At 38.4% G+C, this 20,634-nt stretch overlaps 1 protein-coding gene across 1 annotated transcript in view; it reads right to left on the reverse strand.

Annotated features, from left to right (window-relative positions):
- Positions 1-20,634, reverse strand: part of PTPN13 (protein tyrosine phosphatase non-receptor type 13) — a 303,937-nt gene that overhangs the window by 258,379 nt on the left and 24,924 nt on the right. Inside the window, exon 2 of the mRNA XM_042782048.1 lies at positions 1,275-1,453. Coding sequence (XP_042637982.1) covers positions 1,275-1,453 — 179 coding nt within the window. The remainder of the gene's footprint in view (positions 1-1,274; positions 1,454-20,634) is intronic.

Below are 20,634 nucleotides of genomic sequence, written 5' to 3' on the forward strand. Positions count from 1 at the left end.
ATTTTATTATCAGGAAAGTATTAGATACATTGATTTCAACATTTATGGGAAATGGTATGTGGAAAGGATGTTTATAGCCAATTATGAATTCTTCAGAGTTTCATATCTAGATTATCTACAGCCTGCTACAAAGCATAATATATATTTCTCCATTTTTTCTTGTCATATTCAGTGGCATCATTGTACTCAGATTAGATACTTCTATCAAAAATATTTCCCTCTCCTTCACTGTCTCATCAAATGACTTGTCCAACTGTTCATTCTGCCTCCACTGTATCTCCTTTATCCACTTCTATATACCCTAACACAATAGAATATTTTCAGTTCTCTGCCCCAGCCTGTTAAACACTACAATAAGATTCTTACACAATCTTTTATCTCTCTTAGTTATCTAGTCAGGCTCATATGAGCAGATAACTAAGGGAGACACTAGATTGTGTGGGAATCTAATTGGAGTGTGTCAGAATTGATCTGATGGCAATGGTTTGAGTGGTTATCTACTCGTCAAACTTAACTTTGGAAATTATAAATCATATCATGTCACTCTCCTAAAAATATGATTGATCCCCACTGCATCAGAAGAAAGTCTTTTAAAGCCCTGGCACTCAAAGCCTTTCTCCTTCTGACCTATACCTTCTAACTACTTAGTGCTCGGTCTGACCCCATTCCCCAATGACAGTGGACTATTTCTTATGTTTTATCATTGCATGTACTGAAAATCCTAACTGCAATGCCCTTTCCATCTATTTCTACTTATCTAAATTCTACTCACTCTTCAAAGCTCAATGCAAACATGACCTTCTCTTTGATACCTTTCAACACTCTAATTAACTATATGCCTTCTAGGTTTTGAAAACACTTTTATCCTCTCTTACATTTATTTCATTCAGCTATGTACTATAGATCTATATGTTATGTAACAATCTATATATTATAAATTGTCACATTTTGATCAGGGATAATTTTAAAATTATTTTTGTATTTTCTTCATGAACACAAGTGTTTTATACATGGCAGATATTCAATTTGTATTTATAAAAATGAATTAATAACAGCTCATAATTTTCATGTTTTCTAAGATCCAGACACATTTATAAAATATTTTCTGAACTCTTAAATAAAATAAATGTGAATTTCTTAGAATATATGATTATGTTAAAATAAATTATTTTTTTTAGGTGGTTGAGGTGGGGTGGTCCACTTTCTTTCCTTTCCCTACCCCTAACAAAGAAACAAAAGCAAAATCCAACAACAACAAAAAACTTAATAGTTACCTTTTCAACATCTGAGAGAGACGTTAGTGATTGATTTTGCAGAACCTCTGGTGCAGTGAATGCTCGAAGATCTTGATTGGAGATATTTTCATCTGTGAATGACACACTACCAGATGGCAGCAACAGCAGAGACCACGGGGAAATAATGAAGCCAAGGGCAGCAGGATCAGCTATGCTCACTAGTTTGTAATCATATAAAATAAAAAGAGAAAAAAAAATGTTTAAAATTATGATCAGAGGAATTAGAGATCACTTGAATATGTATTCCATCCTACTCATATGGATCATAATATGCAGTTATTTATACTGAATCAACCTGCTAGAAAAGGAAAGTGGGTTTCATATATCTACTACTGCTAGTATTATTAACAACAATGCCTTGAGTTGTCTTAATCTTTCAAATCCTGGATCACAGATCTTATAAACTAGAAATAGAGAATTTTTAATGTCAGTCATAAGAATTAAACTTGGATCAAGTGTTTTATCACAGTGATATATAGATATGGATAAGGATCAGACTTTTCTTGGATCATGGATTCCTTTGAGAAATTGGTGAAAGCTATGGTCCCTCTTAAGGAGTTCTGGTGGTACAGTGGTTAAAGCACTCAGCAGCTGACCAAAAGGTTGGCAGTTTGAACCCACAGCCGTCCACAGAAGAAAGATGAGGCAGTCTGCTTTTATAAAGATTTAAGGCCTTAGAAACTCTTTAAAAACTAAAAAAAAAAAAAAAAAATTCACTGCCATCCAGTCAGAGCTAACTCATAGCAACTCGTCCTTGGGTTTCCAAGGCAGTATTACTACGGAAATAGATTGCCCAATCTTCCTTCTGAGTTGTGGCTGGTGAATTTAAACCACCAGCCTTCTGGTTAGCAGTGGAATGCCTTAGGCACTATGCCATCAGAGGCAGTTCTATTCTGTCCTATAGGGTCGCTATGAGTCAGAATCAACTCGATGGCAGTGGGTTTCTTATTTTTTGTTTATGGTCCTTCTTTCAAGGAAGATGACCATGAATATAAAACTACATAAAAATGCAGGGATTCATGAGATCATTTATGGATCCCAGGTTAAGATTCCTTAATTTAGACTGTAGTGTTCTGAACTGTTAGACACTAACTCCTACAATAACTCATTACAATTGGAATTAAGTAAGGTTTCTAGTTATAATAAAAAATTATCTTTTTTTTTTTTGCTCCAAAATATTGAGTATTATCTGAATTTGAATTCTGTCTTGATTGCATTTGTTCATTCTTTCACTAGAATTTCAGGCATCTTGGTCTGTGCTAATAAATATGATTACAGGGGTCTGCAATTTTTTGTTTTAATATTTGCCCATTATGTGTGCCTAGGACCTTATGTTTAAGAGTTGAAAAAATAAAACATTTCTCAAAAGTAAAACTACACATTATGCTCACCAAGATAGGCATAATCAAAGGAATTATATTTTGTCTTCCCATATCAAAGGCAAGGTAATACAGGTTTTAAAGTATTTGGCAAGTGAATTGAGTTATTGTTACAAGAAACTGCTACAGGAAAGTCATAGAAGGCCTGTGACTGCCAATGCCATTACTATTAATTCAGTTTAGAGGGTTATAAAGGGACAGTGGTAGAATTCTTGCCTTCCCTGAGAGAGACCTGGATTCAATTTCCAGCCAACGCACCCCATGCACAGCTACAACCTGTCTGTCAGTGGAGGCGTCGGTGTTGCTATCAGGTGAAACAGATTTCAATAGAGCTTCCAGATTAAGACAGACTAGAAAAAAAAAAAAAAAGCCTGGCAATCTACTTCCAAAAAATTCAACCAGTAAGAACCCTATGGATCACACCAGTCTGATCCCACTGTACATAAGGTTGACATGCATCAGGAGCCTACGTCAGCAGGTAACAGCAACAGCAAGTTATACTGATATCCCTCCAGTTCAAATTATTAGAAATTGACACAGAAGTCCATGGAATATATTTGGAAAGATACAGTATCTATGCTCTCCTGAAAATAACTTTTATCAGAACTTAATCATACTCCCTGATTTTTTAACCTCTACCTATGGTCAAGATCATGAGAATTTGACTTACGTCAATACAAATTTTAAAAAACTATTAAAATTCATTCCTCCTTTACAGATTGAAAAGCCAAATATACCCCAGGGTTTTTATAAGTCTGAGATGTGTCTTTAATAACTGTGTCAAGGAATAAAAAAGAGTTTGAATGCAACTTTCAATCTGTGAGCACGTTTTATTTTTGCATTAAAGCTAAGTTACAGACCACTGATCCTTACACTCCTAACCAACCACACTGAGCTGCTGAAAACATGGCTCACAATTTTTATGGCAAAATACATTTCAATGAATCATCACAAGTGATAATTCTACGCATATTATTGACTTTCATAGCCACTTTTTAAGTTTTCTGGAAAAGCTTCTTCTGGACTACTGCATGAACAAACCCCACAGAATCCAGCTAGAAAAGAACCCAAACAAGGTAGAATAGTATTTTTCCTGCCAAAGGATATTATTCAAAATCTTGAGATTTCAATGTCACAGAAATTATAAAATGGTCCAAAGTTAATTCCTTTGAAATGATTAACTAAGGGGAATCAATGCTAGGAGAACAATTAGGAAGCTAACACACTGATAACTGGTATGAGATGGTGTCCTATAACCACTATGGCAGCAGTGGAAGTTGAAAGAATCTGTTGGAAAGTGAACGTACTTTAGAGGTGTAAAAGCAACAGATTTTCCTGACAGACTGAATGCAGAATGAGAGAAAGAGATGAGTCAAAATGACTCCAAGGCTTTGGCTTCAGCAATTGGTAAGACAGGAGTGTAATCAACTGCAAAAAGGACTTGCTACACCCTGTAGGTTTCTCCTACTTACCCTCTGGCCAAAGACCACACCCACCCCCTCTCTAACATGTAATGTCACTATGGTCAAGGAGTTCTGGTGGTGTACTGCCTAAGGCATTTGACTGCTAATCAAAAAGCTGACAGTTCAAACCCACCAGCCACTCATCGGAAGAAAAGCTGGACAACCTACTTCCTTAAAGATTTACCACCTCGGAAACCCAAAGGGGGTCGCTATGAGTTGGAATTGACTCGACAGTAGTGAGTTTGAGTTTTTTTGGTATGGTCACACTGAAAAGGAACTGTTAAACGTGAAAGTAATTTGTAATTGCTTGTCACTCTTAACTTCTTAAGAGATTTATTCACTTACAAGCAAAAACCAAGGTTAGCAAAACTATTATCATTCTAGCAAGAATTATTATCTGTCATTCTTGCTTCATACAGCAGGTTTTTGTTTGTTTATTTTTATTGAGTATCTACCAAACAAACTCACTGCCCTCGTGTTGGATCTGACTCATAGCGACCCATCCTTGGGTTTCTGAGGCGGTATCACTAAGGAAGTAGACTGCCCAACCATCCTTCCGAGGAGTTGCTGGTGGGTTTGAACTGCCAGCCTTCTGGTTAGCAATCAAATCCCTTAGGCACTATGCCACCAGAGCTCCCTGACTATCTACAGTACAACCATTTGCTCTATCATTTGCTAGTAAGAGTCCATAGCACCACTGGGGAGATAAAATATGTACATAAATGAGTGCAATATAAAATAGAAAGTGTAAGATATCTAAGAGATAAAAGATAATAAAAGAGAGTTTTACTGGACAACAAAATTACTTCAGCTAAGGAAAAGAGAAGAAGCTCTGGTAGCGAGTGCCTAAGGCAGTTGTCTGCTAACCAGAAGGCTGACAGTTCAAACCCACCAGCCACTCCTTGGAAGGAAGGTTGGGCAACTTATTTCCATAGTGATACTGCCTCGGAAACCCAAGGAGGGGTTGCTATGAGTCAGGTCCAACTCGACGGCACACAACAACAAAAAGGAAAAGAGAATTAAAAAAATATAGATAGATAGATAGATGCCTTTTAAGATAGGTAAGATTTGACTACAGTTAAGGAGAAGATTCCAAAGAGAGCAAACAGGCAAAGTAAAAGTATGAGGTCAAGAAATTAAGTTTATTTACGGAACAGTAAGAATTTTGGGGGGAATTCTGGTAGCGTAGTGCCTAAGGCACTTGACTGCCAACCAGAAGGCTGGTGGTTCAAACCCACCAGCCACTCCTCGGAAGGAAGATGGGGCAATCTACTTCTATAGTGATACTGCCTCGGAAACCCAAGGAGGGGTCGTTATGAGTCGGGTCCGACTCAACGGCACATAACAACAAGAATTTTGGGCAGAGGAATAGTGAAGAGCAGCGGGAAACATAGTTAGAAAGGTGGGTCAAACTTTACTTGCTATAAAAACACACAAATCACATAAATGATTTGTTTTTAAATATGATTTGTAAATGTCATGTAACAAAGCTGAAACAACTGTGACAACAATCTACACTGCTGTCAAATTCTCAAAACACACACACATGCAGTTAATTACTGAACTCTAGAGAAAACATAATCAAACCACAAGACGTATTTTTAAATAATTGTAAAAGGTGGATACAAACCTACAATTGAAGAAATTCAAAGTTGTGGCTAGAATCAGTCTTTAATTCACTTGTCTAACCAAAGTAAATGTATCCAAAATCCTTTCATGAATGCTAACAAAAAATACTTAAAAGTGAGATACCAGAGGTCTAATTTTTCATAACTGTCTTAGTTGACTAATTTCACTCAAGAATTTTACAGAAGAGTATATTTGATGTGAACTGCTTTCAGCAGTCAAATGATTCTATTTACAGAATTTCACCAACATACCATGGTAAAAGTTACTTAAGCAGAATTTCAAGAAGCTAAAGGCAGTCAGCATAAGCAGAAATCTGATATACAAAGGAAGCTTCTTTCTCTCTCTCTCTCTCTTTTTTTTAATTGTGATTTGGGTGAAGATTTACAGAGCAAATTCACTTTCCACACAGCAGTTTACATACACTTTGTCTCATGACATTGACCACAATTTACCACAATGCAACAGCTCCCCTCTCACTTCCTCCCCATAGTTACCTCTTCCCAGTGTCCTTCCCTCCATGCACTCCTGCCACTTGAGCTGTCTCCCTGTGCATGTTGTTGTTGTGGTTATATGCCATCAAGTCAGACCCGACTCACTGCAACCCCTCCTTGGGTTTCCGAGGCAGTATCACTACAGAAATAGATTGCCCCATCTTCCTTCCGAGGAGTGGCTAATGGGTTTGAACTACCAGTCTTCTGGTTAGCAGTCAAGTGCCTTAGGCACTACGCTACCAGAGGAGCCATTTTTTCTACAAAGGAAGCTGCTTAAAGCTCCTTTCCAATGTTCTCTTAAACTAAGATTCATAGACAACTTAATGTTAAGGTCCACAATCTCCCCACCACTACCACCACTAGTTAGATTGTCTCCCTTCCCCTTTTTTTTTTCTTTTCTTTTTTTTTTTTTTGCTTCTACTTATCGTATAAAATATTAGAGAAATAATTATAATTGGGTAACAAAGATGATAAGCAAATAATAATAAAAAGTATCAAGAAATCACCTAAAAACTGAGAATAATATAGTACCATTTTGGCCTGAAAAATCCCTTTGACTATTTATTGTTGTTGTTGTTGTTATGTGCCGTCGAGTCAACCCCGACTCATAGCGACCCCTCCTTGGGTTTCCGAGGCAGTATCACTACGGAAGTAGGATTGCCCAACCTTCCTTCCAAGGAGTGGCTGGTGGGTTTGAACTGCCAGCCTTCTGGTTAGCAGTCAAGTGCCTTAGTCACTATGCTACCAGAGCTCCTAAAGAAATCATATTGTTGTTGTTGTTGTTATGTGCCGTCGAGTCGATCCCGACTCATAGCGACCCCTCCTTGGGTTTCCGAGGCAGTATCACTACGGAAGTAGGATTGCCCAACCTTCCTTCCAAGGAGTGGCTGGTGGGTTTGAACCGCCAGCCTTCTGGTTAGCAGTCAAGTGCTTTAGCCACTATGCTACCAGAGCTCCTAAAGAAATCACAGTCTTCTTATTTTATATGTTCTATCAGAGACTTTGGGAGCTCTGGTAGCGTGGTGCCTAAGGCACTTGATTGCTAACCAGAAGGCTGGCGGTTCAAACCCACAAGCCACTCCTCAGAAGGAAGATTGAGCAATCTACTTCCATAGTGATACTTACTTGGAAACCCAAGGAGGGGTCGCTATGAGTCAGGTCCGACTTGACAGCACATAACAACAACACTAGAGGCTTTGTGAAAATGTATACAGAGGCCAGTGTTCCAAATTCTGAAAGATCTGATAAAGTTATTCTATAATATAAAACAATAAAGAATTCTCGGAAAAATTTATATGTAAAAACATATACAATGTTAAATCAATGGTCTGGTATAACTTACTATGCAAACAGAAAAACATAAATGGCTAAGAATATTTCCTCTACATTTTAACCTTTTGTTGATAGCAATTTTTTTTGTGTCAAATTATTAAAGGTACACTAGAAATCGCAGAGTAGCTCTGGTGGCATAGTGCCTAAGGCATCTGACTGCTAACCAGAAGGCTGGAGGTTCAAATCCACCAGCCACTCCTCGGAAGGAAGGTTGGGCAATCTACCTCTGTGTGATATCACCTCAGAAACCCAAGGAGGGGTCACTATGAGTCAGATCTAACTTGATGGTAGTGTGTTTGTTTTTTTTTTTGTTTTTTTTTAGAAATCACAGTGTATGCTAAAAATTGATTCCAAATAAACATTTTATTCATTTCTCATGTTTTGTTACTTTTAAAATTTTCAGGTTCTAATATAGAATGGAAAATAGAATAGCAATGCCTTGATGAAAATAAAATTATGTAAATGACTAGAATGAAGATATCTATAATAATTTAAGTTGATAAACTGATTAAGGCATAAATTAAAGTGTCCTTCCAAAGACATTTTATGTCATGTAAAATTTCTTTATTTAGATAATCATTCAACAGCTTTTAATAAATTCCCATATGCCTTTGGTCCTCAAGAACTTAATATTCTATTATAGTGGGTCCCAGACCTTGCTAATCATCCAAATCCCTAAATCTACCTACTAGATTTGAAAAGCTTCATTTCATTCCTTTTAATATCCACCTCCATTAATTTAGTTAGTATTCTCATTTAATTAAGATGTAATGGTTCGCAGTACAAACTAAAGCCAGAAATCTGTGGGTTCAAATCCTAGGTTTGATATTTATGGCTTACAATGTGATCTTAAATTACTCAGCCTATCTATGCCTCAATTTCCTCACCCATAAAAATAGTTCTTACCTCAGATAAGATTGTTGTGAGAATTAATGGTGGGGCAGGGGACAGACCCATTCCTGACACATAGTAAGTACTATGTGTATAGTTGCACATGTGAAATCAAGTCATCATCTTTAGGTATAACACAAATTAATTATCAAATTAAAATACTATTTATTACAATGCACACATCTCAACTATAATTTCAGCATATAGCTTTAGAAATGATTTGCATTAGAAGTTGAACCATTTTGATCATATAGAATTATGCAAACTGTCATTATTTAAAATTTGTATATTTATGAGCTAGAAGATAAAAGGTATTTGTATTTTTTAGTGAGGACACTAAGCCACACAAACACATTTCCTCCCGCCTTTTTTTTTTTTTTTAATGACTAAATACATGTACCATAGTGCCTAAGGCACTTGACTGCTAACCAGAAGGCTGGTGGTTCAAACCCACCAGCCACTCCTCAGAAGGAAGTTTGGGCAATTACTTTGGTAGTGATACCGCCTCAGAGGGGTATTACCCCTCAGAGGGGTTGCTAGGCGTCGGGTCCAACTCGACGGCACATAACAACAAAAAAAAAACGTAAGTTGTCTGACCAAACCAATACTACTGGAACCTTGGTATGTCTGGTGATCAATTATGCTTACAGTAGTTTTATTTTGCCATGTACTTGTGCAGTGAATTGCTTGATGTGGCCCTTCTAGCCACTGTCCTCCATTCTGTGGTGTTTTGTAAATCCCATTATCCATGCCTGTTTGGGGTGGTATGGTAGTTAAGGTCAGGTATCAACTTGGCTGGGCAGCTGGTAGTAGTCATTCCCTATAATGACTGGCAATGGACTCTGTGATGGGATTTAGGTTAATTCTGTTGGGGCAACACAGGTGGAATGTATCTTGAGTCCTGCCTTGCTGGAGGGTATAATTCAAGTCACCACCCTTAGCTTCCCTGAGGGTATACCTACGAATCTCCTGGGAAGATTTGCTCTCCTCTTGCTCCGGCTTTGTTTTCTTGGATCATCCTCATCTCACCCCTGGATTTGGGACAAGAGTCGCCGTCTGATCTGCTGATCGAGGTTCATCAAACCCCGAGAGTTGGGAGGATCCGCCAGACCTACTCACGGACCTGGGACTTGCCAGCCTGGCAGCCTCCACCAGTACTACGTGAGACAAACCCTTGGGTGTCTGTGAGTTCTGTGAGGCGTTACAGCGAAATACAGAACCCTAAGACTGGGGAAATTACTGAGAGGAGGAGGAGGGGTTAATGTCTGAAATGATGGAGTGGCATGGTAGTTTGGACATTTGGGACATCTTTGACCTCCGCCTCATGGGGACTGGCCTTGTGCTGATCTTTCTAAGAGAAACTGTTCAGCAACTTGCCAGACTCTTTAGGGAATTCTAGGATTCTGCAACTTGGTAACAAATTACTTGAGAGATCTCAGTTTAACAAAAGTGATACATAAGCAATCTATATTACTACAACGAAATTGGTTATATGGTTAAAAGCAAGGTGTAAATGGTTGCACAGTGTGGAGAGGGGGAAGCCAATCTCTAAGAATTTGCATTCTTCCAAGTCCCTCTCACCCCTATGTAAGCAGTTCCTATTATTTCCTCCTTCCATTCTTATATTCTGAGGAAACTGCCCAATTTACACTTTTAAAATTTTAAATTCCTCCACTTGGATTTTTCTTTGGTTTCTACCATCAATCCTTTTTATTCTCATCAATAAAAACTGCTCCCCCAAAAGTATAAGCCAAAACTCTGAACAAAATGCTTTTGTAGCTCTGTTTTCATAGATTTCTTCTAGAATATAAGTGGTCTGAAGATAAGAACCATGAATTCCTTAGGGAATCAATACAATACCATTTCAATAATGTAATTTAAATACTCGAAAAGCAATTTGTTTACAATTCCTTCTGTGTGGAGCAGTGGCTAAGTGCTTGGCTGCTAACCAAAAGGTTGATGGTTCAAATCCATCAGCTGCTCTATGGGAGAAAGATGTAGTTGTCTACATCCATAAAGATTTACAGCCTTGACATGGGAGGTGCAGACAACAAAGATGAACCCTTTTGCACGTACAGTAGTACTGCATTGTCAGTGATGGTAAGCATTGATCTACAGATAGATAGATAGGTGGACAGGCTGAATGATTAGGTCAGGCAGAGGGGGTTGTGCCCACAACCAAGTATAGGGCTGGCAAATGATGTTTCTACAGGCATATTTGTATATGCTGTAAGAATGTCCAGTGTACAGTAGAACTGACAAGGGACAAGGTTGTAGTGGCTTCTTAGAAAATGATTCATCTGTATGAATATATGTTTCTCATATATTGTTTAGATATTTTCTGAGGGAGTGAGTAGTTGGACCTGTGGGTCTGGGACCATGGTTGCAGGGGATATCAAACTCAATTGGCATAACATACAACACAAAAATATTGTTCTACGTCCTACTTTGTGAGTAGAAACTGGTGTCTTAAAAGCTTGCAAGCAGCCATCTAGATGCAACGATGGGTCTCTCCTTATCCAGAGCAAAGAAGAATGAAGAAAACCAAAGACATATGGAAACAATTAGGCCAAAGGACTAGTAGACCATGTGATGTTCAGTCTATATGACCATGAGACCAGAAGAACTAGATGTTGCCTAGATACTACTGTTGGAAAGGGATCAGTACAGGAGATCCTGGATATAGTGGGAGAACAATGTTGACCTAGACTCAAAATCATAAAAAAAGACCAAGTATTTTTTTTACTGGTCTGACAGAGCCTAGTGAGACTCCTGAGACTATGGGCCCTAGTTCCCCTACATGTGTGGAACTGAACTCACTCCTGTAGCTTCCAGCCAAACAACAGATAGGCATACAGGGTGAACATGTACAACAGGTATATACACTCCTTGGAGCGATCTATCATGGGAGAATAGAAGAGTAGTGTTTACACAGGGAGAGAGAGCTGGGAGAGTGGGGGTGGGAATGCATGGGAGGGAAGGACAAAGGGAAGAGATAACTAAGGAAAGAAAGTGGGAAGAGAGCTTTTACATTGTAGGGAATCACAGTCAACACCATGAAACAAAATGTGTATGAACTGCTGTATGAAAAATGGATTTGCTCTGTAAACTTTCACCCAAATCCTAACAAAAATTTTAAAAAAAGAAGAAAAAGATTACAGCCTTGGAAAACCTGTGGGGTAGTTCTACTCTATCCTATAGGGTCCCTATTTGTTGGAATCGACTCAACATCAACAGATTTGTTTTTTGTTTTTGTTTTTACCAACAGGTCTACAACTTTTTAAAAGTATCCTTCTACTCTGTTGTACTTGGAAAATAACTTATCAATGTAGATTTTGCTGGTCACAAAAAGAAGCTATTCTGGAGTTCCATTAGGAAGAGGAAGAAAATTTTCTTTCAACTTTCAACCTAGGCACTCTTAATTTATTTATCCAGCAAATACTCTGGATCTTTATTCTATCCTCTAATCTTAATCCCTTTTATTTTTCTTCAAGTAGACTCCAAGTAAGTGTCAGTTTTGTTAATCTGAGTTATGAAAAAAAATATAATTTACAATATTGCTGATTTAGGGGGATGGAAGACAGTTGAGACAACACACAGACCTTCTTGTCTCCTAAGCCTCTGAGGAATTTTGTATGAATCTGGAGATATGGCACAGGATTCTACACAGTATTTTTTTAAAGTTTCCCAGAGATTGTGATGTGCATACCAACCTATTCCACATGAAAGAACAAACCACTGCCCCTGAGTGCTTCCTTAATTATGGCATTAATAAAGTATCACACATAGCTCAATTAAGTAGCTTCTTGACCTTGTACTTGCTCCATTTCCAAGCCAATTAACTGATACTAAATACATCATGAGGTGAAGGTATGACTTTCCTTGATGCTGTTCATTTGTTCATTCATTCATTCATTGTCACTTATAAGGCCACCATGAGACATTTTACAAGCGCAAACTGAAAGGTCTGTGGCTAGAAATCACCAGCCACTGTGCAGAAGAAAGATGCAGCAGTGTGCTACCATAAAGATTATAGCCTTGGAAAGCCCATAGGGGAGTTCTACTCTGTTCTGTAGGGTCACTATGACTTGGAATCTACTCAGTGGCAACAGGTTTTTATGGCAAGCAAGAAAGTGTTAAAAGTAACTAATTTATCCAAATTATACCTAAGTCATTGTATTAGGAAAACTAAATGGTTATCAGGAAAAAATTTTAGAAGGGAGATCTAGTTAGGTCTAATTTATGTATGCTGTTGTTGTTGTTGTTATGTGCCATCGAGTGGGACCCGACTCACAGCGACCTTCCTTGGATTTCCGAGGAAGTATCACTATGGAAGTAGATTGCCCCATCTGCCTACTGAGGAGTGGCTGGTGGGTTTGAACCTCCAGCCTTCTAGTTAGCAGTCAAGTGCCTTTAGGCATTATGGTAAGGAGGACAATTAAGTGTTCTGGAATTCTCATTCCTTTCAATGTTATCTATAATTTGTTATGACCCACATAGTTGAGTGCTTTTGCATAATCAATCAAACAAAATGGTAATTCTTGGCTTTCAGTCAAGATCCACCTGACATCAGCAATGACATCCATTGATGGACTTCCTGGTCTGCTCTTCGAAAACTTCTGTTCAGCTCTTTTATCTTGTCATATTTTCTACTTGCTTTAGCTACGCTTCATTAAAGAGCAACTTTCAGTCTCTTCTGATATCCATTTTGGTCTTTTCCTCCTTTCCTGTCTTTTTAATGACCTTTTGCTTTCTTCATGGATGATGTTTTTGATGTCAACCCACAATTTGTCCAGTTTTCAGTCACTGGTGTTCAATGTATCAAATCTATTATTCAGATGGTCTCTAAGATCAGGTGGGATTCTGAGTGGTTTAAGCAGCTGTGATGTGGTTATTCCCATGATGAGATCAGATGTATATATTTTGAGCAGTCAATTCATTGAAAGGTTGTTTCCCTAGGGGTATGGCCTGCTTCCAATGTATATATGGACATCTTGGGGAAAAGAAAGACTCTTCAATGGATCTGGATCCTGTTTGCTGCCTACAACTATCCATGAGCGAACAATCCACCATATGGCCTGGTGATCTTGGATTTGTCATCCGTTGGAGTCAACAGCCAGTATACTGCCTGCTAACCTTGAGCTCATCAGCTCCTGTGACTGTGTGAGTCAGGAAAAGCTTCCAGCGTGATGTTTGATCTAGGAACTTAGGACTTGCCAGGTTCTGTAAGTGTGTGAGCCATTTTCCTAAGATAAATTTCTCTCTCTTTTTCTCTCTATAAGTGTTATTGGTTTTGCTTCTCTAGAGAACCCAGCCTAACACAAGCTCCATGGTAGAATTTGCCGTGAGCAACTGAGTAGCTCCTGATAGTTAAAGTTATGCACCTGAGGTATTTCTGGGAAGTTCACTTTCTCTCTCAGGTGTGTGGAATTCTGGTGCTGGGACTGCTTGGTTTTGCCACTATGCTGGGCTTAAAGTGAGCCCTCCTAGAAGCAGAAAGCAGTAATGTCTTTCTGACTGCCAGTGTCTCTCTGATGCTGCTGAAAGAGACGCACTGCTGAGAGAGAGATGTGATACAGAGAGATTTAGTGAGAAAGCTGATGGAGACTGAGCAGGTTCCTGAACTTGAATTGTAGCCTGTTGCTTCCCTAATAAACTCCATAATCTGTGAGTTCTTTGTGGCCACTGCAGCAAATTATTAAACCTAGCAGAGAGGTGGTGGGTGCCATGGGAGGGATGGTTGGTGTCAGGGTTGGTAAAAGGGCTGGAGGGAGGCAGCATGTCTGGCCTCACAGTAATAAGCCTTGGGCTGCTCATAGTGATTCTGTCCTCCTCTTGTGGAATTAGAGGAGGTCAGAAGATGCGGCCTCCCGGCCCCTTTGGCAGACCTAAATATAAAACCAAAATCATAATACTCTTAAACCAAAACAGGGGTAAACCTTCAAGACCTTCTTTTTGACAATGGATTCTTAGATATGACTCCAAAAGGCCAAGCAACAAAAGAAAAAATAGATAAACTGGACTATATCAAATTAAAAATCTGAGTGCAACAAAGGACTTTATTAAGAAAGAGCAATCTACATAACGGGAGAAAATATTTTTTAACGCTATATCAGATAAGGGGTTAATATCCAAAAAACCTCTATAGATCAACAACAAAAAGATAAACAACACAATTTAAAAATGGGCAAAGAACGTGAATAGGCATTTTTCCCAGGAAGACATACAAATGGCTGATAAACCCATGAAAAGATGCTCAACATCATTAGTTATCAGGGAAATGCAAAGCAAAACCACCATGAAGTACCACTTCACCTCCACTAATTATTAGCACAATGGAAAAAATTACAAGTGTTGGCAAAGATATGGAGAAACTAAACCACTTATCCATTGCTAGTGGGACTGTAAAATGGTATAGTCACTGTGCAAAATAGTTTTAGTGGCTCCTCAAAAAGTTAAACATAAAGTTACTATATAATCAAGCAATTCTACTCCTAGGTATATTCCCAAAAGACTTGAAAGCAGAGACTCAAACAGAGACTTCTACATCGATGTTCATGGCAATATCATTCACAATAGTCAAAAGGTAGAAACAATTCAGGTGTCCATCAAGAGATAAATGAATACACAAAATGTGGGTCCACCATATAACCAAGTATTATTCAGCCATAAAGATAAATGAAGTTCTGAAAGATGGTAAAATAAGTAGACAAGTTACACAGACCCTCTTCAACAGGGAAAAGAGAAACCAATTGACACAGATAAAGAAGATAATCCTGGAGCCCTGGGCATTGAAAGGAAGGATACAGAAGTGGATTTAACGCCAACTAGTAGAAGAACCTGCATGAAAACAGTGAAAAAGAAGACAAATGGAGCTGTGATCCACCAGTGATCCTGATGGCAGAACAGTTTTGATATTTCCAAATGGTGTTAGGACCTGAGAATTAACCTGAAAATTGGTCCTGCTCACCAAGGGTTGCAAGGACGACTGCAATGGTGGCTGATGACTAAAACAGGAAACAGCAGAGAAGGAGACAAACTGAGCTGTGGACTTTTGCCTGTCCAGAAGCCTCAGGCATTTTCTATGTTTACAAGTAGTTAGGCTATTTTGGACATTTAAAGCAACAGCATTGTTTAGATGCCAGGGACCTAAGAATAAGGGTCACTTGCTGAGGAGAGAACAAACATACTGGAGACTGACAACTGGAAAGGTGCAATATTCCACTAGTTACTCTTATATCCCACACCCTCTTGGTGAAGAGAAGTGTGTCCATCCCTCAGTCCCACCCACCTTCAAGCCCTGCAGGAATTCCATCCCACCCTGTACTCCAACGGAACATGGGTGCTCTGCCCCAAACACGCCACCTCCCACCAGATCTGATTTTTGTTTTTGCTTTTGTTTGTTTTAAAATTATTATTTTTCAGCCTCTCTTTTAATTTTTATTATTTCTTCCTTCCTAGGTTCTAATTTTTTAGTTTTTTCTCTTCCCTCTTGCTGCTACCCATTTTTTTTCTTTCTTGTGGTTCTTTCCCACCCATTGTTGTTCTTTCTGCATTTTTCTCATTTTTTCTTCATAATTTTCCTACTCTAGCTCTTTTCTATTACTTCCTGCTCCCCAGATATTGTATTTTTTCCCTTTCTCTATTCATGTTTCTTTTGTCTTTTAAAGTATTTCTTTAAATATTTTTCAGAAGGAAGATTGTACAACTACCTCCATAGTGATATTGCCTCAGAAACCCAAGAAGGGGTGGCTATGAGTTGGATCTGATTTGATGGCTGTGAGTTTGAGGGTTTTCTTTTTTAAATATTTTGTCTAATTTATTGCTTTTCCTCCTTTTTTTCCCCCCTCTTTTTGGTGAGTGTTACTATGTGTTTCTGTGGTGTGTGTTTTTTGTCCTCTTGCTTTTACTGTTTTGGTTTATGTTTTTTTATTATTATTATTATTCTTTTTGTGTAAATGGGAAACCGCAATCACTCCCATAGGACCCAACCATACCCACACCTCCAGCAGCCCTGCCTACTGAGTGAGGGGCACTACTTGCTTCCACACCAACTGGCCAACAGTACAAAACACCCAATACAAACCTAACTCACCCATAACTGCTCTCGTGAACAGCTAACAGAGATCCGAGTATCCACTTTCATTCTCTATCACACCCATCAGGAAAGAGGTGCTGAGTGTGTAAGTGCTGCCAATCAGCAAATAGAGGAGCACAGTACCCTGCTCAATCAGATACATTCAAAGAAAACTAAAATCTGGGGCCAATCACTCTAACATACAATCACCCATTAAATATAAATACAACAGTGTCACAATGTCTCAGAGATAACAGACCATCATAGTCCACACAAAGAAGCAAGATAAAGCAGTAGAACCAAAGGAGCAGGATACAGACCCAGAACACATCCCTGAGGAAGAAGCAGCACTTAAACTCTCTGATAAGAAATTCAAAAAATTATATTTAGAGACCTTCAATGGATTGAGAGACAGATCAAGGAAAATACTGACAAAATTAAGGAAGACACAAATAAAACCCCAGAACAATTTCAGAAGACAATACAAGAACAAAATGACAAAATAAATGAAAAATTAGAAATGGTACAAAGTCCACAGATAGAAATCCAGAAGCTTGATACTAAATTTTCAGAAATAGATAACACATTGAATGGGCAAAGGAGTAGAATTGAATCAATAGAAGACAGAATTAATACTTCTTTGGAAAGGGATCAATCAGAAAAAATATCAAAACAGTATACAGAAAGCCTAAGATTCATGTAGGATACAATCAAGATGAGTAACCTACATGTAATCAGAATTCCAGAACAGAAAGAAAGAAACAAATGAAACCACAGAGAAAAAAAGCTGAAGATTTGTTAGAAGAGAATTTCCCAGATATGGAGAAAGATGAGAATATATCCATTCAAGAAGTACAATTAACCTCAGACAGGATAGACCCTATAAGAAAATCACCAAGACATATCATCATCATACTCACCAAAACCAAAGACAAAGAATACTGAAAGCAGCACAGGAAAAAAGTAAAGGTACCTGTAAAGGGCAAGCAGTAAGATTAAGCTTGGATTTCTCAGCAGAAACAATGAAAGTGAGAAGGCAATAAGATGGTATATATATAAAACCCTGAAAGAGAAAGATTTCCAGCCAGGAATTACATACCCAGCAAAACTGTCCATCACATATGATGGGGAAATTAAGGAATTTCCAGATAAGTAGAAATAAAGCAAATTTGTTAAAACAGATCAACCTTATAAAAGATGCTAAAGGCAGTCCTTTGGACAGAGAACCAACAACAGCAAACAACAACTGGCCATTGACATATATGATGGCATAACCCAGAAACCAACTCAGTTATAGAAGTATCCAAAGTAAAATAAGCTTACAAGATTGTATATAGGGAATTAGTGGCATCAATTAGCAAATGAGGATAATTACAAACCAAAAACTGGGAAAAAAGAGTGTAGTTACAGAACTTTTAAATGGTGAGGAAGCCAAGACCATAGCAAAATAGAATGGACTATTCTAAACTTGGGACGAAAATTATAAATCACAGGGTAACCTCAAAGAAAAATGATATAAATTCATATCAAAATAAAAAAGAGGACAAGCACAAATCTTTATCAAATACTAAAACAACAGCAACAAAGGAAGTGAAAACACAATTCATAAACCAAATGAGCTCAGAACAGAAAATTATATGGAAGAAAGAAATCAGGAATACCACAAAACACATATAATAAAATGACAGCAACTGTTTTGGTTACCTAGTGCTGCTCTGACAAGAATATACCACAAATGGGATGGCTGGAACAAACATGAGTCTATCCTCTTACAGTTTGGAAGCTTTAAGTCTGAGTTCAGGTGTCAGACTCTGGGGGATGGGTGAAAGCCACTCAACCTTAGGCTTCAGCTCTGCCTCCTGCTCCCAGCCCACTGAAGCCAGAGGCTTTTCTTCACTCAGACAGCTGCTGGCTGCTGAGGCTGACAAGCCCAAGGTTGACAAGTAAAAAGGCACTGTCTCAATGTCACCAAACCACACAACAAGTCATTAATCTAAGTCCATTGAAAGTCCCAAGATCAGCAGAACATGGCAGGCTGCTGAATAATGACTCGGCTACATGCAGGGTTCAAGTGTGCCATAAGCTAGAGACCATTCCCAAAGCTGTTTCTTATATACAGGAAGCAGACTACATACCCAAAGCAGCCACTCAGCTGCTCCAATAGATTCCACCATGGAGTTAATTACCAGTCTCACCATGGGGAATAACTACCACCAGCTGCCCAGCCATTCAACCAGGCCTGGTCAAGTTGACACAAAAACTTAACCACCACAGCAACAAAAATCACACTTGTTGATAATTACACTGAATATAAATGGATTAAATGTACCACTCAAGAGATGGTGAGTTGCAGACTGAATAAGAAAACATAACCCATCAATATGCTGTCTATAAGAGACACACCTTAGAGACAAAAACAAAAACAGACTAAAAATCAAAGGTTGGAAAAAGAATATCAAGCAAATGGCAATCAAAAAAGAGAAAGAATGGCAATGTTAATTTCTGACCACATTGACTTTAAGACAATAAACACCAGAAGAGACTAGGAAGGACATTTATAATGATTAAAGGATCTATCGAACAAGAAGACATTACCATAATGAATATCTATGCACTCATGAAGGAGCCCCAAAACACATAAATTAGACATTAATGGAATGGAAAAGACAAAAAGATGACTCCACAACCACAGTAGGGGACTTTAATACACCACTTTCAGTAAAACATAGAACAACTGGAAAGAAAATCAATAAAGACACAGAAGAACTAAACAATACAATCCACCAACTTGACCTTATAGACTCTACAGAGTACTTCACTCAAGAACAGCATAATATACATTTTTTCCAGGGCACATGGAACATTCTCCATGATAGGTCCTATGTTATGCTACATGTTCTTATTGTTGTTGTTATTGCCGTCGAGTTGGTCCCGACTCATAGCAACCCCTCCTTGGGTTTCCAAGGCAGTATCACTAAGGAAATAGATTGCCCAACCTTCCTTCTGAGGAGTGGCTGGTGGATTTGAACCACCAACCTTCTGGTTAGCAGTCAAGTGCCTTAGGCATTACACTACCAGAGCTCCTTTATGCTACATAGCAAGACTTAATAAATTTAAAAACATTGATATACCACAAAACATATTCTCAGATCATAGTACTAAAAAACTAGAAAACAATAGGAAGATCAACAGAAAAAGAGTTCCTTCATAATGACTGGGTGATAGAAGAAATAAAAAATGATCATCAGCCATTACCTAAAGACCAAACTCACTACAAGTCAGATCTGACTCATACTGACATCTCTTTGGGTTTCTGAGGCGGTATCACTACGGAAGTAGATTGCCCAATCTTCCTTCCACAGAGTGGCTGGTGGGTTTACACCCCCAGCCTTCTGGTTAGCAGTCAAATGACTTAGGTACTATGCCATCAGAGCTTCCAAGAGATGTAAATCTCAACAGTGAGATACCCTCAGGCCTGAGCACTAATAGCAAAGTCCAACAAGACAGAAAATAACAAATGCTGAGGAGAATGTGGAGAGACTGGGACTCATAAACTGCTGGTGGGACTGTACCATGATACAATCACTATGGAAAGCAGTATGGTGATTCCTTAAAAAGTTGGAATTAGAGACACCATTTGATCCAGCAATTCCATTGCTAGATATATATCCTAAAGAAGTGAGAGGCCAGACAAGAACAGATATATGCACACTCATGTCCATCACAGCACTATTACAACAGCCAAAAGATGGAAAACAACCTAGGTGCCCATCAACCAAAGAATGGGTAACCAAACTATGGTAGATACACACAATGGAATACTATGCAACCCTAAATAATAATGTAGAATCTGCAAAATATTATGTAATGTGGATGAACTAGAATATTATGCTGAGTGAAATAAATCAATCACAGAAGGACAAATATTGTACTAGTTCAGTATTGTAAAAAGTCAAGAAAAGGTTTATATATGGAATGGACTCTCATACACTGCTGGTGGGACTGTAAAATAGTACAACCATTGTAGAAAACAGTACGGCGATTCCTTCAAAAGTTGGAATTAGAAATACCATTTGA

This window comes from Orycteropus afer, unplaced genomic scaffold (assembly GCF_000298275.1).
Source record: "Orycteropus afer afer isolate SDZICR_OR568_19922 unplaced genomic scaffold, OryAfe1.0 scaffold00227, whole genome shotgun sequence".
Taxonomy (NCBI): domain Eukaryota; kingdom Metazoa; phylum Chordata; class Mammalia; order Tubulidentata; family Orycteropodidae; genus Orycteropus; species Orycteropus afer.